At 57.4% G+C, this 20,898-nt stretch overlaps 2 protein-coding genes and 1 non-coding gene across 3 annotated transcripts in view; 2 read left to right on the top strand and 1 right to left on the bottom strand.

Moving 5' to 3' along the window:
* The window catches only part of pbrm1 (polybromo 1), a 33,423-nt gene extending 24,600 nt beyond the window's left edge, over positions 1–8,823 (bottom strand). Inside the window, 11 exon segments of the mRNA XM_018090224.2 lie at positions 842–927; positions 2,469–2,567; positions 3,406–3,474; positions 3,561–3,668; positions 4,080–4,226; positions 4,360–4,507; positions 5,773–5,870; positions 6,924–7,079; positions 8,601–8,668; positions 8,671–8,703; positions 8,706–8,823. Coding sequence (XP_017945713.1) covers positions 842–927; positions 2,469–2,567; positions 3,406–3,474; positions 3,561–3,668; positions 4,080–4,226; positions 4,360–4,507; positions 5,773–5,870; positions 6,924–7,079; positions 8,601–8,668; positions 8,671–8,703; positions 8,706–8,808 — 1,115 coding nt within the window. The 5' untranslated portion in view covers positions 8,809–8,823.
* Positions 8,824–8,925: 102 nt separating this feature from the next.
* On the top strand, positions 8,926–20,553 carry gnl3 (guanine nucleotide binding protein-like 3 (nucleolar); the record flags this gene model as incomplete). The annotated part of the gene is given in 16 exon segments (NM_001276682.1): positions 8,926–8,967; positions 10,976–11,034; positions 12,857–12,994; positions 14,117–14,224; positions 14,400–14,471; positions 15,025–15,157; positions 15,601–15,704; positions 16,706–16,838; positions 17,117–17,204; positions 17,532–17,703; positions 18,494–18,636; positions 18,785–18,921; positions 19,070–19,242; positions 19,345–19,441; positions 19,628–19,758; positions 19,759–20,553. Coding segments are annotated over 15 exon segments (1,647 nt in total).
* Positions 15,312–15,388, top strand: LOC116410659. Its single transcript, XR_004222573.1, has one exon. It is a non-coding gene; the product is annotated as a small nucleolar RNA SNORD19 (small nucleolar RNA).
* Positions 20,554–20,898: the final 345 nt, after the last annotated feature.

Below are 20,898 nucleotides of genomic sequence, written 5' to 3'. Positions count from 1 at the left end.
TTCAAGTCAACGTTTTGACACCACAGAGGGGCGTCTTCCTCAGGGCACAATATGTACAAGTATGTCAGTATCTATTTATAGTGCAACTACCAAGGGGGGGGTCCTAATAATTTCAGCAAATTGTTTAAAATGTTTAGAAAATATTAAAAACATGAATGACAATATATACACCTTATCTATCACCTTCAGGCTGTACAGTATCAAATTCCTTCAATCCAGTGGCTCAATCCCCCCTCTACTGGGGTTTACCTGTTAGCTGGGTGGAGATTTCATGAAAAATGTAGGGTTACTGGGTTTTCCTCTACATGTATGGGCCTAGGCCTGGGCTGGGAGTCAGAATAGGCCCCTGGCATTCCCAGTACCCAGAGGCACAAACAGCCCCCCCCAGCCCAATAAATAGTGACTGTCTGTGGCACCTTACAGCCCCCCTGGCATTCCCAGTACCCAGAGGCACAAACAGCTCCCCCCCCCAGCCCAATAAATAGTGACTGTCTGTGGCACCTTACAGCCCCCCCGGCATTCCCAGTACCCAGAGGCACAAACAGCCCCCCAGCCCAATAAATAGTGACTGTCTGTGGCACCTTACAGCCCCCCTGGCATTCCCAGTACCCAGAGGCACAAACAGCCCCCCCCCCCAGCCCAATAAATAGTGACTGTCTGTGGCACCTTACAGCCCCCCTGGCATTCCCAGTACCCAGAGGCCCAAACAATCTATTTCCCCCCCACCAGCGCATTCTGGGTAACAGATGCATTAGGGTCCCAACCCACGGAGGCAGAAGATGTAATACACATAAGTGGGGGTGCAGCAGCTGAGGGGGCGAGGGGACCACGTGTTCCTTACCTGCTCCGGAGGCTGGACTTGCCCACCTCTGCGCTGTCAACTTCTGTCTTTTTTAATGCAAACAGCTTTTTAATGGTATTTGCATCCTGAGAGAGAGAAGATAAAGAAAAGTTACACCCACAGCCTAGGCCTCCCCTTCACACAGACTGAAGGCTGGCAGCCATTGGGCCTCCCCTTCGCACAGACTGAAGGCTGGCAGTCATTGGGCCTCCCCTCCGCACAGACTGAAGGCTGGCAGCCATTGGGCCTCCCCCTCACACAGACTGAAGCTGGCAGCCATTGGGCCTCACCCCTCACACAAAATGAAGGCTGGCAGCCATTGGGCCTCCCCCTCACACAGACTGAAGGCTGGCAAGTCATTGGGCCTCCCCTCCGCACAGACTGAAGGCTGGCAGCCATTGGGCCTCCCCCTCACACAGACTGAAGGCTGGCAGCCATTGGGCCTCCCCCTCACACAGACTGAAGGCTGGCAGCCATTGGGCCTCCCCCTCACACAGACTGAAGGCTGGCAGCCATTGGGCCTCCCCCTCGCACAGACTGAAGGCTGGCAGCCATTGGGCCTCAGGGCAGTGGGTAGAAGGGGAGATTAGTCGCCCCGCGACAAATCTTCGTTGTTGTGGGTGGCTAATCTCCCCGCAATGCCATCCCGCCAGCTAGAATGTAAATCGCCGGTGGGATGGCATATGCGTCCTACTCACAACTATTGCACACAAAGGAGGCTTGCAACTCCCAAGCCCCCGTCACTCACACAAAGGAGGCTAGCAACTCCCAGGCCCCAACACTCACACAAAGGAGGCTAGCAACTCCCAGGCCCCCATCACTCACACAAAGGAGGCTAGCAACTCCCAGGCCCCCATCACTCACACAAAGGAGGCTAGCAACTCCCAGGCCCCCATCACTCACACAAAGGAGGCTAGCAACTCCCAGGCCCCCATCACTCACACATAATGAAGGCTAGCAACTCCCAGGCCCCCATCACTCACACAAAGGAGGCTAGTAACTCCCAGGCCCCCATCCCTCACACAAAGGAAGCTAGCAACTCCCAGCCCCCCATCACTCACACAGAATGAAGGCTAGCAACTCCCAGGCCCCCATCACTCACACATAATGAAGGCTAGCAACTCCCAGGCCCCCATCACTCACACAAAGGAGGCTAGAAACTCCCAGGCCCCCATCACTCACACATAATGAAGGCTAGCAACTCCCAGGCCCCCATCCCTCACACAAAGGAGGCTAGCAACTCCCAGGCCCCCATCACTCACACATAATGAAGGCTAGCAACTCCCAGGCCCCCATCACTCACACATAATGAAGGCTAGCAACTCCCAGGCCCCCATCCCTCACACAAAGGAGGCTAGCAACTCCCAGGCCCCCATCACTCCACAAAGGAGGCTAGCAACTCCCAGGCCCCCATCACTCACACAAAGGAGGCTAGCAACTCCCAGGCCCCCATCCCTCACACAAAGGAGGCTAGCAACTCCCAGGCCCCCATCCCTCACACAAAGGAGGCTAGCAACTCCCAGGCCCCCATCACTCACACAAAGGAGGCTAGCAACTCCCAGGCCCCCATCACTCACACAGAATGAAGGCAGGAAACACTCCCAACACCCAGGCCTTAATTTCTCACCTTGAAGACCTGAGAGCCCGGTTCATTGTAAGTCTTTGCATTCTTTGTCAGCAGGTCGATATCCTTGGCCATTGCGTTGACACTTTTATAGTGACCAGTCTGTAAGCGAGAGAGACTATTGTGTTTCACTCAGACAGAGTACAGGCATTTACATGTTTATATGGGGAGGCTGCACAAACGGGAAGGCCATAGCACACGTGGCTATAATAAAAAGGCAAAGTAATCCAGAATCCCTTTAATATACACAGATTGTCAGTAAGAAACCAGTGCTTCAGAGTTAAAGGGGAAGTTCACCTTTAAACTAACTTTTAGTGTGACCAAGGCATTGATATTCTGAGACAATTTGCAATTGGTTTTCATTTTTATGGTTTTTCAGTTATTTAGAAGCTCTCTTTGGAATTTCAGCAGGTCTCTGGTTGCTAGGGTATTGTTTAACTTAGTGACCAGGGGTTTAAATGAGAGACCAGAATACAAACAGGAGAGGGGCTGAATAGAAAGAAAAGTAATAATAGCCCCACGGAGCAATAGTTATTTGGCTTTCGGGGTCAGTGACCCCTGTTTGAAAGCTGAAAAGATGTAGAAAAAAAGGTGAATAATTACAAGTCTATAAAAGATAAATAATGAAGACCAATCGCAAAGCTGCTAGGAATAGGACATTCTAGAACTAAGTTCACTTTGAGGTGAACCACCCCTTTAAGACCCCAAGAAATAGAAATATAAGCCAATCAGAGGCAGTATATTCCTCTCATCACTTTCAGCTGACCAGCTGGCCAGGACTACTGCCCCCCCCCCCAGCAGCATCATTGCATAAAGGGCTACAAGGCAGAGATCAGGCTAATGGGGCAGTTACTCACAGGCCAGAGATACAGACAAATGATTATATAAAGGACACACAGGGCAACTCATTGAGCAGGTAGGTTGTCCCTTATCTCAGTACCTGAATCCTCTGCGCAATCGTCTTGAGGTCAATGGGATCCTTTATGATCGCATAGTAATCTGGGTAATGCTGAAAGGCAAGGAGCGACAGTGAGGCGGGGCCGACCGCACCAACCAGGAAGTACATTATAATAGCAGCACCGGCCCGGTACTTACCACCTTGGAGGGCAGCTTCTGGAAGAGCTCGCTGATCAGCCTCCCCCCAGGGTGAGTGGCAGAAGTGACCGATTCCAGCAGCTGCTCTAGGATTGGCTTCAGGTAGTTCTGTAAAGATAAGGGCATGGAAGTGATGCACTGTGGGTATTTACTGAAGGCCTCTGGGAAAGTGACCAATAATCATGTGACAGGGATATCAGAGTCAGTGCAACCTGTCAGTGCAACCTGTGTTGGTGAGCCCTAGATAAGACCCCCCCAACCAAATATACTGTACCCAACGTACCTGTCCAGTTCCTGCTAAATGGGTAACATACACCCAAGCCCTCCCACCCCTCAACCCAATCTCAACGTCACAAACTGATTCCGCCTATTGGATCTCTCAGAACCGCACAGTGAGATCCAGGCACAACCTATGGCTAAAGCTAAAGGGAGAGGGGGGAAGGGGAAGATAATATTCAAACACCCAGGGGCCTGCCCCCTATAGTATAGGGCCAGCAGGAAGGAAGCACAGACGCTTACTTCCTCCTCAGGTGCTGCACTGCTGCTCTCCTGCGCCTCTTCTTCCTCCTCGTCTTCCTCACAGTCTCCTTTCTGAACAAACTCGTTCCGCGTACGCAGGTAGACATCCAACAGCTTGCAGGCAGCTTTGTACTCTGGGCTTTCAGGCTGGGGTGTGAGAGACAGTAGGTATTAGTTACTGTTGCACCCAGCAGGGCACTGGGACCTCCTGGCCAATCAGGTCACAGAAGGGCAATTCAGGGGTAGGTACAAATGCACCAGAGCCGGGTCCCAGACCCACCTTATAATAAGCTTTAGCATTCTGGAACAGCAGCTGGAAGTCTGCGGTCAGTAAGCGCACGTCATCATACTCCTCCATCTTCAGCTTCTGCTGAATCTTCATCAGGTCAATCGGCTGAGAAATCACTTCATAATAATCCGGTTGGTTTCTGTGCCGGGGAGAACACCTTCTTGTAAATAAACCCAACCAAATACTGACCCATTCTCTAAATCTGTAAAAGGTCCAACTGTATTGCAAGATTGTAAGCTCACTGGGGCAGGGAGTGATGGGAATGTGATATGGACCTTAGATTGTAAGCTCACTGGGGCAGGGACTGATGGGAATGGGATAGGGCCCTTAGACTGTAAGCTCACTGGGGCAGGGACTGATGGGAATGTGATAGGGACCTTAGATTGTAAGCTCACTGGGGCAGGGACTGATGGGAATGGGATAGGGACCTTAGATTGTAAGCTCACTGGGGCAGGGAGTGATGGGAATGTGACAGGGACCTTAGATTGTAAGCTCACTGGGGCAGGGACTGATGGGAATGGGATAGGGACCTTAGACTGTAAGCTCACTGGGGCAGGGATTGATGGGAATGGGATAGGGACCTTAGATTGTAAGCTCACTGGGGCAGGGACTGATGGGAATGGGATAGGGACCTTAGATTGAAAGCTCACTGGGGCAGGGGCTGATGGGAATGTGATAGGGACCTTAGATTGTAAACTCACTGGGGCAGGGACTGATGGGAATGGGATAGGGACCTTAGACTGTAAGCTCACTGGGGCAGGGACTGATGGGAATGGGATAGGGACCTTAGATTGTAAGCTCACTGGGGCAGGGACTGATGGGAATGGGATAGGGACCTTAGACTGTAAGCTCACTGGGGCAGGGACTGATGGGAATGTGATAGGGACCTTAGATTGTAAGCTCACTGGGGCAGGGATTGATGGGAATGGGATAGGGACCTTAGATTGTAAGCTCACTGGGGCAGGGACTGATGGGAATGGGATAGGGACCTTAGATTGTAAGCTCACTGGGGCAGGGGCTGATGGGAAAGGGATAGGGCCCTTAGATTGTAAACTCACTGGGGCAGGGGCTGATGGGAATGGGATAGGGCCCTTAGATTGTAAGCTCACTGGGGCAGGGACTGATGGGAATGGGATAGGAACCTTAGATTGTAAGCTCACTGGGGCAGGGACGGATGGGAAAGGGATAGGGCCCTTAGATTGTAAGCTCACTGGGGCAGGGGCTGATGGGAATGGGATAGGGCCCTTAGATTGTAAGCTCACTGGGGCAGGGACTGATGGGAATTGGATAGGGACCTTAGATTGTAAGCTCAGAGTGAAGGAACCAATGACAATACAGGATATTAGTAACACTAACTCCCAGCCTATAGACGCCCGGGTAAGGAAGAGCCTGAGGGCCACTTACCTGCGCTTGGGGGCCCTAATGAAGAGCTCACACAGGATCCGGCCCTGCTCGTCCTTATAGTCCCGGATTGTGTTGTAAAGTTCATGGCAAACGGCAATCTGAAAGGATAAAGGGATCCCACATATCTCTGTAACAGCAGGAAACACACAGGGGCCCCGAATAGGGCCAATCCCCAACCCTATATATGTATCTCTTTATTTAACCCTATGTGGGGTCCTGCCCCCCAGAGCCCAATGCAGAGTCGGGCAGCAGCACGGGCAGCCATCATACATACTGGCAGAGCTCCATGCCCAGAGAGCCAGGGCACAGTGCCAACTGGAATACACATGGCATTGAACCATTCAGCTTTTTCAGATAAGTGGGGCTTAATATAAATAACTAAAGCAGATACAGAAATGTAAATAAAATCATAACCCCCCGGCGGCACATGTGCACCTGATGGCAATGCTCCTGGGCACGTCCCCCTTGTTGCCCTACCCCTGCTATGGGGGCTTCCCAAACAGTGCTCCTGGGCACGTCCCCCTTGTTGCCCTACCCCTGCTATGGGGGCTTCCCAAACAGTGCTCCTGGGCACGTCCCCCTTGTTGCCCTACCCCTGCTATGGGGGCTTCCCAAACAGTGCTCCTGGGCACGTCCCCCTTGTTGCCCTACCCCTGCTATGGGGGCTTCCCAAACAGTGCTCCTGGGCACATCCCCCTTGTTGCCCTACCCCTGCTATGGGGGCTTCCCAAACAGTGCTCCTGGGCACATCCCCCTTGTTGCCCTACCCCTGCTATGGGGGCTTCCCAAACAGTGCTCCTGGGCACGTCCCCCTTGTTGCCCTACCCCTGCTATGGGGGCTTCCCAAACAGTGCTCCTGGGCACATCCCCCTTGTTGCCCTACCCCTGCTATGGGGGCTTCCCAAACAGTGCTCCTGGGCACGTCCCCCTTGTTGCCCTACCCCTGCTATGGGGGCTTCCCAAACAGTGCTCCTGGGCACGTCCCCCTTGTTGCCCTACCCCTGCTATGGGGGCTTCCCAAACAGTGCTCCTGGGCACGTCCCCCTTGTTGCCCTACCCCTTGCCAGTCGGTGCCAAACACACAGTGAATAATTATCTGCCAGTGTCAGTGAGGGGCATTAGGGGCATCACCCAGAGTGACATTTACTTACTGGATCCACAGAGGCCACATTAGCGGGGCGCCTTCTCTTGCGACCAGAGTTTGGGGTACTTGTAGAGTGGGGGCTATCATCAAAGTCCCCCCCACTGGCACTGCTGGAAGGGGAGGTGGTGCGGCGCCTCTTGGAACTCACTGGCTCTGCAGTCTCCTAAAGAAAAATGCAAGACAGTCACAGCTTTAGTTAGAGAGAGAGCAGGGGCTCAAACCAGGAGAGAAAGTCGGGAGTAGTCTCCTTACAGTGTAGGGGCCACAGTCACAGGAGAGACAGCCGGGAGTAGTCTCCTTACAGTGTAGGGGCCACAGTCACAGGAGAGACAGCCGGGAGTAGTCTCCTTACAGTGTAGGGGCCACAGTCACAGGAGAGACAGCCGGGAGTAGTCTCCTTACAGTGTAGGGGCCACAGTCACAGGAGAGACAGCCGGGAGTAGTCTCCTTACAGTGTAGGGGCCACAGTCACAGGAGAGACAGCCGGGAGTAGTCTCCTTACAGTGTAGGGGCCACAGTCACAGGAGAGACAGCCGGGAGTAGTCTCCTTACAGTGTAGGGGCCACAGTCACAGGAGAGACAGCCGGGAGTAGTCTCCTTACAGTGTAGGGGCCACAGTCACAGGAGAGACAGCCGGGAGTAGTCTCCTTACAGTGTAGGGGCCACAGTCACAGGAGAGACAGCCGGGAGTAGTCTCCTTACAGTGTAGGGGCCACAGTCACAGGAGAGACAGCCGGGAGTAGTCTCCTTACAGTGTAGGGGCCACAGTCACAGGAGAGACAGCCGGGAGTAGTCTCCTTACAGTGTAGGGGCCACAGTCACAGGAGAGACAGCCGGGAGTAGTCTCCTTACAGTGTAGGGGCCACAGTCACAGGAGAGACAGCCGGGAGTAGTCTCCTTACAGTGTAGGGGCCACAGTCACAGGAGAGACAGCCGGGAGTAGTCTCCTTACAGTGTAGGGGCCACAGTCACAGGAGAGACAGCCGGGAGTAGTCTCCTTACAGTGTAGGGGCCACAGTCACAGGAGAGACAGCCGGGAGTAGTCTCCTTACAGTGTAGGGGCCACAGTCACAGGAGAGACAGCCGGGAGTAGTCTCCTTACAGTGTAGGGGCCACAGTCACAGGAGAGACAGCCGGGAGTAGTCTCCTTACAGTGTAGGGGCCACAGTCACAGGAGAGACAGCCGGGAGTAGTCTCCTTACAGTGTAGGGGCCACAGTCACAGGAGAGACAGTCGGGAGTAGTCTCCTTACAGTGTAGGGGCCACAGTCACAGGAGAGACAGCCGGGAGTAGTCTCCTTACAGTGTAGGGGCCACAGTCACAGGAGAGACAGCCGGGAGTAGTCTCCTTACAGTGTAGGGGCCACAGGGGGGTTGGGCCCATAAAGGTGGGGGCCCTAAGGGCTTGGTTACCCCACACTGGGGCATCACTGCTCTGCCTTTATCATTATCTCTAGCTGCCATTGTTCTGCCCCATCAGTATATACACAGCATTTGGCTCATTTGTGCCAGCGTTACACCCGGCAGTGGGAGGTGTAGTTGCACAACACCCTCAGTACCAATCCCCAGTGTAAGGCTGGCGGGTATGAGAGGCACAGGGGCGGCACATAGGAACAAGCGCCACACAATAAGCAGGAGCGATACGAGACAATGGCTCCCCCCCCCACACACACAGAGCTACTCACCCCTCTCCGCCGCCATGCAGACAGGCGCTGCCGCTGCCACAGGGGGGCCGCCAGGGTTGTGCCGGGAGTGGGGCTCGGAGGAGCCGCTGGGACACGGGAAGAGCGGGAGAGTCGGTGCCGGCACCAAGATGCCTGATTGGGGGCGGGGTTTGGGGACAGGATGCGCAGGCACGCAGGGGGCGGGGCTAGTATATACGTAGCGCGTCATTGCGTCACTTCCGCCCCGACGGCGTCTTGGAAAGTCAAGATCTCGCGTTTAGGGTTGAAATCACGTTACGCGCGTTCCTGTGGCTCCGTGAGCGCGCACTGACTCTCACACGTGGTGTCAGCAGCAGCAGCGAAAGCACAGCGGCCATGAAGCGTCCGAGTGAGTGTGTGTGTGTGTGCGCGGCCCTCCTTCCCCCCCGGCCCTCCGGCCCTCCTTCCCCCCGGGCTATGTGGGGTGTGAATGTGTTGGCCCCCCGGCCCTCCTTCCCCCCGGGCTATGTGGGGTGTGAATGTGTTGGCCCCCCGGCCCTCCTTCCCCCCGGGCTATGTGGGGTGTGAATGTGTTGGCCCCCCGGCCCTCCTTCCCCCCGGGCTATGTGGGGTGTGAATGTGTTGGCCCCCCGGCCCTCCTTCCCCCCGGGCTATGTGGGGTGTGAATGTGTTGGCCCCCGGCCCTCCTTCCCCCCGGGCTATGTGGGGTGTGAATGTGTTGGCCCCCCGGCCCTCCTTCCCCCCGGGCTATGTGGGGTGTGAATGTGTTGGCCCCCCGGCCCTCCTTCCCCCGGGCTATGTGGGGTGTGAATGTGTTGGCCCCCCGGCCCTCCTTCCCCCCGGGCTATGTGGGGTGTGAATGTGTTGGCCCCCCGGCCCTCCTTCCCCCCGGGCTATGTGGGGTGTGAATGTGTTGGCCCCCCGGCCCTCCTTCCCCCCGGGCTATGTGGGGTGTGAATGTGTTGGCCCCCCGGCCCTCCTTCCCCCCGGGCTATGTGGGGTGTGAATGTGTTGGCCCCCCGGCCCTCCTTCCCCCCGGGCTATGTGGGGTGTGAATGTGTTGGCCCCCCGGCCCTCCTTCCCCCCGGGCTATGTGGGGTGTGAATGTGTTGGCCCCCCGGCCCTCCTTCCCCCGGGCTATGTGGGGTGTGAATGTGTTGGCCCCCCGGCCCTCCTTCCCCCCGGGCTATGTGGGGTGTGAATGTGTTGGCCCCCCGGCCCTCCTTCCCCCCGGGCTATGTGGGGTGTGAATGTGTTGGCCCCCCGGCCCTCCTTCCCCCCCCGGCCCTCCTTCCCCCCCGGCCCTCCTTCCCCCCCCGGCCCTCCTTCCCCCCCCGGCCCTCCTTCCCCCCCGGCCCTCCTTCCCCCCCGGCCCTCCTTCCCCCCCCGGCCCTCCTTCCCCCCCGGCCCTCCTTCCCCCAGGGCTATGTGGGGTGTGAATGTGTGGGGCCCCCGGCCCTCCATCCCCCCCCCCGGCCCTCCATCCCCCCCCCCCCCGCCCTCCATCCCCCCCCCGGAACCCCACCCCCCCTCCCGGCCCTCCATCCCCCCCCCGGGGGGGGAGTGAGGGGCCCTGCTCCTACCCATCATTCCCCGGGGCCCCGCTCCTACCCATCATTCCCCGGGGCCCCGCTCCTACCCATCATTCCCCGGGGCCCCGCTCCTACCCATCATTCCCCGGGGCCCCGCTCCTACCCATCATTCCCCGGGGCCCCGCTCCTACCCATCATTCCCCGGGGCTGTGTGTGTGAGTGAGAGGCCCCGCTCCTACCCATCATTCCCCGGGGCTGTGTGTGTGAGGGGCCCCGCTCCTACCCATCATTCCCCGGGGCTGTGTGTGTGAGTGAGGGGCCCCGCTCCTACCCATCATTCCCCGGGGCTGTGTGTGAGTGAGGGGCCCCGCTCCTACCCATCATTCCCCGGGGCTGTGTGAGTGAGGGGCCCCGCTCCTACCCATCATTCCCCGGGGCTGTGTGTGTGAGTGAGGGGCCCCGCTCCTACCCATCATTCCCCGGGGCTGTGTGAGTGAGGGGCCCCGCTCCTACCCATCATTCCCCGGGGCTGTGTGTGTGAGTGAGGGGCCCCGCTCCTACCCATCATTCCCCGGGGCTGTGTGTGTGAGTGAGGGGCCCCGCTCCTACCCATCATTCCCCGGGGCTGTGTGTGTGAGTGAGGGGCCCCGCTCCTACCCATCATTCCCCGGGGCTGTGTGTGTGAGTGAGAGGCCCCGCTCCTGCCCATCATTCCCCGGGGCTGTGTGTGTGAGGGGCCCCGCTCCTACCCATCATTCCCCGGGGCTGTGTGTGAGTGAGGGGCCCCGCTCCTACCCATCATTCCCCGGGGCTGTGCCTATTTCCCTACCTGTGCAGCTGATCTCTCTGTTCTCCCTGTTTCAGAGCTGAAGAAAGGCAGTAAGCGCCTGAGCTGCCACAAGCGCTACAAGATCCAGAAAAAGGTGGGAACCCGGGGCCCCTGTGGCCTGTAATGTGGGGGGCCCCTCACCCCCATGTGTTTGTACTAAGGTGCCCCTCACCCCCATGTGTTTGTACTAAGGTGCCCCCTCACCCCCATGTGTTTGTACTAAGGTGCCCCCTCACCCCCATGTGTTTGTACTAAGGTGCCCCCTCACCCCCATGTGTTTGTACTAAGGTGCCCCCTCACCCCCATGTGTTTGTACTAAGGTGCCCCCTCACCCCCACGTGTTTGTACTAAGGTGCCCCTCACCCCCATGTGTTTGTACTAAGGTGCCCCCTCACCCCCATGTGTTTGTACTAAGGTGCCCCCTCACCCCCATGTGTTTGTACTAAGGTGCCCCAGTCCCCCTCACCCCCATGTGTTTGTACTAAGGTGCCCCAGTCCCCCTCACCCCCATGTGTTTGTACTAAGGTGCCCCTCACCCCCATGTGTTTGTACTAAGGTGCCCCTCACCCCCATGTGTTTGTACTAAGGTGCCCCTCCCCCTCATGTGTTTGTACTAAGGTGCCCCCCTCACCCCCATGTGTTTGTACTAAGGTGCCCCCCTCACCCCCATGTGTTTGTACTAAGGTGCCCCCTGACCCCCATGTGTTTGTACTAAGGTGCCCCTCACCCCCATGTGTTTGTACTAAGGTGCCCCTCACCCCCATGTGTTTGTACTAAGGTGCCCCCTCACCCCCATGTGTTTGTACTAAGGTGCCCCTCACCCCCATGTGTTTGTACTAAAGTGCCCCCTGACCCCCATGTGTTTGTACTAAGGTGCCCCTGACCCCCATGTGTTTGTACTAAGGTGCCCCCTGACCCCCACGTGTTTGTACTAAGGTGCCCCCTCACCCCCACGTGTTTGTACTAAGGTGCCCCTCACCCCCATGTGTTTGTACTAAGGTGCCCCTCACCCCCATGTGTTTGTACTAAGGTGCCCCTCACCCCCATGTGTTTGTACTAAGGTGCCCCTCACCCCCATGTGTTTGTACTAAGGTGCCCCCCTCACCCCCATGTGTTTGTACTAAGGTGCCCTCACCCCCATGTGTTTGTACTAAGGTGCCCCTCACCCCATGTGTTTGTACTAAGGTGCCCCTCACCCCCATGTGTTTGTACTAAGGTGCCCCCTCACCCCATGTGTTTGTACTAAGGTGCCCCCTCACCCCCATGTGTTTGTACTAAGGTGCCCCCTCACCCCCATGTGTTTGTACTAAGGTGCCCCCTCACCCCCATGTGTTTGTACTAAGGTGCCCCCTCACCCCCATGTGTTTGTACTAAGGTGCCCCCTCACCCCCATGTGTTTGTACTAAGGTGCCCCCTCACCCCCATGTGTTTGTACTAAGGTGCCCCCTCACCCCCATGTGTTTGTACTAAGGTGCCCCCTCACCCCCATGTGTTTGTACTAAGGTGCCCCCTCACCCCCATGTGTTTGTACTAAGGTGCCCCCTCACCCCCATGTGTTTGTACTAAGGTGCCCCCTCACCCCCATGTGTTTGTACTAAGGTGCCCCCTCACCCCCATGTGTTTGTACTAAGGTGCCCCCTCACCCCATGTGTTTGTACTAAGGTGCCCCCTCACCCCCATGTGTTTGTACTAAGGTGCCCCTCACCCCCATGTGTTTGTACTAAGGTGCCCCCTCACCCCCATGTGTTTGTACTAAGGTGCCCCCTCACCCCCATGTGTTTGTACTAAGGTGCCCCCTCACCCCCATGTGTTTGTACTAAGGTGCCCCCTCACCCCCATGTGTTTGTACTAAGGTGCCCCCTCACCCCCATGTGTTTGTACTAAGGTGCCCCTCACCCCCATGTGTTTGTACTAAGGTGCGGGAGCACAATCGGAAGGCGAGGAAGGAGGCCAAGAAGAGCGGCACCAGGAAGCAGAAGAAAGAGATCTCCGTTCCTAACAATGCGCCGTTCAAGGCAGAGATCCTGCAGGAGGCACAGCGCAGGCGCCAACAGGTACTGACCCACTAATGGGCCGGGGCATCAGAACCAACGGGTTGGGGGGTACATGTGGCACAGCCGGGGGGGTACCTATAAGCAATACCCATGGGTACATGTGGCACAGCCGGGGGGGTACCTATAAGCAATACCCATGGGTACATGTGTCACAGCCGGGGGGGGTATAAGCAATACCCATGGGTACATGTGGCACAGCCGGGGGGGGGGTATAAGCAATACCCATGGGTACATGTGGCACAGCCGGGGGGGGGGGTACCTATAGACAGTACCCAGGGGTACATGTGGCACAGCCGGGGGTACTTATAGACAGTATCCAGGGGTACATGTGGCACAGCCAGGGGGGGGTACCTATAGACAGTACCCAGGGGTACATGTGGCACAGCCAGGGGGGGGGTACCTATAGACAGTACCCAGGGGTACATGTGGCACAGCCGGGGGGGGGTACCTATAGACAGTACCCAGGGGTACATGTGGCACAGCCGGGGGGGGGGTGTACCTATAGACAGTATCCATGGGTACATGTGGCACAGCCGGGGGGGTACCTATAGACAGTACCCAGGGGTACATGTGGCACAGCCGGGGGGGGTACCTATAGACAGTACCCAGGGGTACATGTGGCACAGCCGGGGGGGGGGGGGGTACTTATAGACAGTATCCGGGGGTACCTATAGACAGTACCCAGGGGTACATGTGGCACAGCCAGGGGGGGGGTACCTATAGACAGTATCCATGGGTACATGTGGCACAGCCAGGGGGGGTACCTATAGACAGTACCCAGGTGTACATGTGGCACAGCCGGGGGGGTACCTATAGACAGTACCCAGGGGTACATGTGGCACAGCCGGGGGGGGGAGGGTACTTATAGACAGTATCCAGGGGTACATGTGGCACAGCCGGGGGGGGGGGTACCTATAGACAGTATCCAGGGGTATATGTGGCACAGCCGGGGGGTACCTATAGACAGTATCCATGGGTACATGTGGCACAGCCGGGGTGGTTACCTATAGACAGTATCCATGGGTAATGCATATATAGAGTTAGGGGGTTACTGGAATGTGGAGGTGACTGGGAGAATTTGGGGGGACGCTGCCCCTAATGGGTCGTGATTCTCTGTTGCAGGAAGAGGAACTGAAGCAGAACCGGAAACTGGAGCGACAGAAGGAAGTGGCGAAGAGACGCAAGTTGGACGAGAAGAAAAAGAAAAACTCTGAGAAAAGAGAAAAAAGGGTAAGTAGTGACTATTTGTGCTTCATATCCGGGGGGGGGGGGGGGATTTAGATTGCAAGCTCTACTGCATTTCCTGTATCAGCCATTCCCCATTGGCGCTACGGAATGCCCGGTTCTGTGCCGTATGGACCTGCCCCGGGTTCTGCCCCACTAACCAGCAAATTGTCTGTTTCAGGATAATAAGAAGAACAAAGGGACAAAGGCGGCCGAGAGTGCGGAGGTGGTTTCCTGCCGTCACGTGAACAAGGTGGGTTGGGTGCCAGGTTGTGCCCCGCTGGGAATGTGGGGGGGTGGGTTAGACATCCTCCCGTGTGATTGGGGGGGCAGGTTAGACATCCTCCCGTGTGATTGGGGGGGCAGGTTAGACATCCTCCCGTGTGATTGGGGGGCAGGTTAGACATCCTCCGTGTGATTGGGGGGGCAGGTTAGACATCCTCCCGTGTGATTGGGGGGGCAGGTTAGACATCCTCCCGTGTGATTGGGGGGCAGGTTAGACATCCTCCCGTGTGATTGGGGGGGCAGGTTAGACATCCTCCCGTGTGATTGGGGGGGCAGGTTAGACATCCTCCCGTGTGATTGGGGGGGCAGGTTAGACATCCTCCCGTGTGATTGGGGGGGCAGGTTAGACATCCTCCCGTGTGATTGGGGGGGCAGGTTAGACATCCTCCCGTGTGATTGGGGGGCAGGTTAGACATCCTCCCGTGTGATTGGGGGGCAGGTTAGACATCCTCCCGTGTGATTGGGGGGGCAGGTTAGACATCCTCCCGTGTGATTGGCTGTGCCGCTGTTCCCATATGCAGGTACTGGAACAGTCTGATGTTGTACTGGAAGTTCTGGACGCCAGGGACCCTTTGGGCAGTCGATGTGCCCAAGCTGAGGAGGCGGTGCTTAAATCTCCCAACAAGCGGCTTCTGCTGCTCCTCAATAAAGCCGGTAAGTGATTAATGGCCCCCACATCCACCCACAGCATCTTGCCCCTTTATTGCAGTCTGCATAGAGCGCCTGGGCGTGGCCATGGGATAAGTGGGCGGGCTTCCCTTCCGTTAAAGGGCAAATAAAGCTGCTGGGAAAGCAAGGAGACAGCGGTAAGAGATGAGGAGAAACTGAAATGAATCTGATGTAACTATGACGACTGTCAGATCCAACTCTGATCGCCGCTTGTCTCCTTCTGTGGGTTCCAGAGCCCCGTGGGGGGGGAGTTACTATGGGTGGGAGGGGGCGCAACCAATACTGGCACCTTCTTGGTTTCTCTGCTGCCTCCTGAACTGATGTTGCTGATTGCTGGGTATTGGGGGGCTCAGTCACCCCATACTTGCTGGAGGGGGCGCCCCAGGCCTGTGTTTATTGCACCATTTAACTTGTCTCTTCCCTTCCAGATCTTGTACCCAGGGACGTTCTAGAGAAATGGCTGCAGGTTCTGACTGCGGAGCTTCCCACCGTGCCATTCAGATGTCTGCCCCAAGCGCCAAGCAAGAGCCCGGTATGTGCCATTTACTGGGGTGCCCGGTGTGTGCCCCTGGCTGGGGTGCCCGGTGTGTGCCCCTGGCTGGGGTGCCCGGTGTGTGCCCCTGGCTGGGGTGCCAGTCAAAGCTGGCAGTGACTGTGCCACTTTCCCTACTGGGTACATTGTGTGTGATGCTTTATTCAGCCATTAGTCTGTCTGAATCAGCTGTAACCCGGCCCCTGGGGGGCACTGTGTGAGTCAGGGAGACTCTGTGCAAATGTCGGGGTGTAACCCCCTCCCCCCCACTCATACAGACAAATACCCGCTGCGGGGGGGGGGGGTCAGGCTGGAATGTGATGATTAAACTGGATTCTGACTTTTCCTGACTGAGCACAAGATCCAACTCTGATTTCTGCCTGATGGGAAATTCTATATATCCCCCCCCCCCCCCCCCCCACCTCTCTGCCCTGGGTACTAATTCTATATATTCCCCCCTCTGCCCTGGGTACTAATTCTATATATTCCCCCCTCTGCCCTGGGTACTAATTCTATATATTTCCCCCCCCCCCCCCCCACCTCTCTGCCCTGGGTACTAATTCTATATATCCCCCCCCCCCCCCCCCCCACCTCTCTGCCCTGGGTACTAATTCTATATATTCCCCCCTCTGCCCTGGGTACTAATTCTATATATTTCCCCCCCCCTCCCCCCCCCCACCTCTCTGCCTTGGGTACTAATTCTATATATCCCCCCCCCCCCCACCTCTCTGCCCTGGGTACTAATTCTATATATTCCCCCCTCTGCCCTGGGTACTAATTCTATATATTCCACCACCCCCCCTCTGCCCTGGGTACTAATTCTATATATTCCCCCCCCCCCCCCCTCTGCCCTGGGTACTAATTCTATATATTCCCCCCCCCCCCTCTGCCCTGGGTACTAATTCTATATATTCTCTCCTCCCCCCCCCCCCCGCTTGCCCCAAGCTGAGCAGATTGGCACTGGGCACTCATTGTCTCTTTATTGCCCCACAATGGCGCAGGGTAAGAAGCACAAGGTGCCCAACACTGCGGATTTGTGCACAGAGAACAGATGCCCCGGGGGGCAAGTCTTGCTTAGGATCCTTCACAGCCTCTGCCCGTCCCAAAGCGATGCCATTAAAGTTGGAGTAATAGGTAAGTGACCTGGCACAGGTTGGTGGCATTGGGTTGGTAAGGACTGCCCACTCGTGCCCCCTGGCCATGGTGTCCTGCCCCAGGGGGGTGCGTGGGGAGATGCTAGGCCAACATGCCGATAGACATTCGGGGGGGGGGCTGGATTGGGGCGCTTGGCCACACCTTGCTGCTGCTGCGAGTAGTTGGAGCAGGGTTTATAGCCCCCAAACTGAAAGAGTTGCCCAGTGGGGGGGGGGGGGGGCAGTTCTGCCACTCAGACTCTTTCCTTGGTTCCGCAGGGTTCGCCAACGTGGGGAAGAGCAGCGTCATCAACAGCCTGAAGCAGTCGCACGTGTGTAACGTCGGCCCAACCAAAGGCACCACGAGGTACGGATATCTGCCCTATGTCTGTGTGTGGGGGGGGGTGCCAGAGTATTGGGGGGGGGTGTTAAATGGGAAACCGGAGTCACTGTTTAGATACAAAGCTTCCCTCTCTGCCCATTGGCTGTTGCACATCAATGTGACGTTGCAGTTGGTCTCCTGGTTGCCCCTTTGGGTACTTAGTGGGTAACTGGTTCCGAAACATGATGAGAGATTGGTGCCGACATTCCCATGGGGCTTCCGTCCAATCCAACTCTGAACCGGACCTTGTGGCCCCAAGCGACCCGCTTGTTGTGTGACTGGTGTTACCCCCCCAGTGCATTCCCCCCCCAGGGTTCTGCAGGAAGTGCGACTGGACCCCCAGATTAGGATGTTGGATAGCCCCGCCCTGGTGGTGTCGCCCCAGAATGCGCCGCTGGCCGTCATGTTGAGGAGCGTGTCGGACTGTAACGTGGACGTGTTGGCTGCGGTGAGCGCCATCTTGAAACACTGCTCCAAGCAGGAGGTGAGTCCATTTGGGCCCCTGTTCCTCGGGGTTTGGGGGGATCAAGTCATTTAAAGCCCCATAACCTCGTAAAAAAGCCAAATCAAGGGCAGCTCTGGCCTACGATACCTGCCCCCTCCATCCCCCCTACCTGCCCCCTCCATCCCCCTACCTGCCCCCTCCATCCCCCTACCTGCCCCCTCCATCCCCCTACCTGCCCCCTCCATACCCCTACCTGCCCCCTCCATCCCCCTACCTGCCCCCTCCATCCCCCTACCTGCCCCCTCCATACCCCTACCTGCCCCCTCCATACCCCTTCTCAGTAACCATGTGCAGTTGCCTCGATCCAGTGTCCCATAAAGATTCCCCTGAACCCCATGTTCTATGGGCAGGTACTGGGGGAGCCCCCCATTGTCTCTTGTTATCCCCTATACTGGCCCATACAGTCTGTGCCTGGCTGGGTTTGGGGGTGGGGCTCCCTGGCTGGGTTTGGGGGTGGGGCTCCCTGGCTGGGTTTGGGGGTGGGGCTCCCTGGCTGGGTTTGGGGGTGGGGCTCCCTGGCTGGGTTTGGGGGTGGGGCTCCCTGGCTGGGTTTGGGGTGGGGCTCCCTGGCTGGGTTTGGGGTGGGGCTCCCTGGCTGGGTTTGGGGGTGGGGCTCCCTGGCTGGGTTTGGGGGTGGGGCTCCCTGGCTGGGTTTGGGGGTGGGGCTCCCTGGCTGGGTTTGGGGTGGGGCTCCCTGGCTGGGTTTGAGGGGGTGCCTGGCTGGGTTTGGGAGGCTCCCCGCTGGGGTAACGTTGGCGCTTTGTTGCAGCTGATGTTGCACTACACTCTCCCCGACTACCGCAACAGCCTGGAATGCGTGACGCTACTGGCGCAGAGGAGGGGCCTGCTGAAGAAAGGGGGCGTGCCTGACACTGAGGCTGCCGGCCGGCTGCTCTTTAATGATTGGATGGGGTAAGTGAATATGATTTGCACATGAAGTGTAATATTTGTGGCTCCCCTGTGGCAGGTCCCCCCCCCTCCCCTCCGTCTCTGCTCCTGATTGGCTGGAATTATAACTTATTCTCCCAGTTAAGAGATTTTTTTCCTCCTTTTCCCTAAGAGTGAGGATGAAGTATTACTGCCAGCCCCCCGACTCTCCCGGGGTTCAGCCCCACATCACCAAGGAGGTTACGGCGGCGATGAGCAGCGGCATCTGTAGCGAGCAGCTGGCCCAGGACAACGCTTCTACCCTCAAAGGTGGGTCTGATGAGTCCGGGGGCCCGGGGGGAAGACTCGGATCTGCTGAGCTTTAGTCAGGGGGAGACGTGCAGTCGCACAAGCTCTATAGGGGGCGCCTTAGTGGCTGTTCCTCGGTCACATGATCAAGTCTCATAACTTCCTGCAGCTCTAAAGTGCCCCAGTCCTGCCAACCTAGTCGTCTTCACGTCAGTTGGGCCCACAGGCGCCATCATGGATGAGAGGCAATTGGTGGAACCAGAACCAATTGAGGAGGAGTTGGAAGCAAATGATGGAGAGGAGGATGTGGAGGAGGAGCATGAGGGCAGTGAGGAGGAAGAGGTGAGGCAACGAGCGATGCCATGAAACCGGGGGCGGAGTCGCCATATTTGGGGAACCGGTGCCTGAAACGGGCAATTTTTTGCTAATTTGTGATCTTTGCAGGACGAGGAAGTAGAACAGGAAGTGGTGTCTGCAAAAGAACAGGAAGTGGTGTCTGCAAAAGAACAGGAAGTGGTGTCTGCAAAAGAACAGGATTCTAGTAAGTGGGACTCCATGCTAATTGCTGGCCTGTACCTAGAGCCCCTCCCTTTTCTTTCTACTCCCACCCCCTCTTCCCCGCCCCTTTAATGTGTGCTTCCCTTTTGGCTATTGTGCCTGTGGGGGTGTCGGTCAGTGTTTTGGGGGGGGTCTGTGCAGTAGAAACATGTTGTATCATGTTCCACAGAGTCGGCCGGCCCCTCGGTGAGCTTCGATCAGGCGCAAGAGGACGACGCTTACGATTTCAACACGGATTTTGTATAAAGTGCGGCCGGGAGTCTGGGAAGTGGCTGCTCTGCACCTCATTGGCTGGGAGTCTGGGAAGTGGCTGCTCTGCGCCTCATTGGCCGGGAGTCGGGGAAGTGGCTGCTCTGCGCCTCATTGGCTGGGAGTCGGGGAAGTGGTTGCTCTGCGCCTCATTGGCCGGGAGTCTGGGAAGTGGCTGCTCTGCGCCTCATTGGCTGGGAGTCTGGGAAGTGGCTGCTCTGCGCCTCATTGGCTGGGAGTCTGGGAAGTGGCTGCTCTGCGCCTCATTGGCTGGGAGTCTGGGAAGTGGCTGCTCTGCGCCTCATTGGCTGGGAGTCTGGGAAGTGGCTGCTCTGCGCCTCATTGGCCGGGAGTCGGGGAAGTGGCTGCTCTGCGCCTCATTGGCCGGGAGTCTGGGAAGTGGCTGCTCTGCGCCTCATTGGCCGGGAGTCGGGGAAGTGGCTGCTCTGCGCCTCATTGGCTGGGAGTCGGGGAAGTGGCTGCTCTGCGCCTCATTGGCTGGGAGTCGGGGAAGTGGCTGCTCTGCGCCTCATTGGCTGGGAGTCGGGGAAGTGGCTGCTCTGCGCCTCATTGGCTGGGAGTCGGGGAAGTGGCTGCTCTGCGCCTCATTGGCCGGGAGTCTGGCCACTGTCACCCTGCCCTGTGGCCTCTGGGATTGGCTGATCCTAAGCTGCAGTCGGCCTCTGTGGCCCTTACGGGTCCCGGGGGGAGGGGGGGGGGGCGTGCTAGAGATTGGGCCAAATGCTCCATCGCATGGAGAATCTCTTGGGTTCTGTGAATCTCATTATTATCTGTTTGTGTGAATGAGGCTCAAACGCACCTCCAAATAAATGGACTTTCCAACGGTTTTGTTTCTGTGAGTCATGTGATCAGTCACCTGATTTAGGCCGAGTTCTTCAAGGCCATTTCTACTAAACTGGGTTGTGGGTTCAGTGCAAATGTTCACTAATATCTCCTGTACTTACTGTACCCGGCTGGGGCCCCACTGTAGGGGTAACAACGGAGCCTTCAGCCCTGGCCGCTCCCAGTCTCTTGTGTGTCTGTGGCACCGCACATGCTCAGTTGGCTCTGGGCTGCTGGGAGGAGCTAAGCTTAGGGGGCGTGGGAAATCGAGGGCACAGAAGCTGATGCTACAGGGCTGGTTCTGATTCCTCACGCAGCCTGTGCCGGTGTCTGTGCCGCCCTGTAATG

Source organism: Xenopus tropicalis, chromosome 4, assembly GCF_000004195.4.
Source record: "Xenopus tropicalis strain Nigerian chromosome 4, UCB_Xtro_10.0, whole genome shotgun sequence".
NCBI lineage: Eukaryota > Metazoa > Chordata > Amphibia > Anura > Pipidae > Xenopus > Xenopus tropicalis.
Note: the sequence above shows the minus strand (reverse complement) of the source record. Positions and strands in the feature narration are given on the sequence as shown.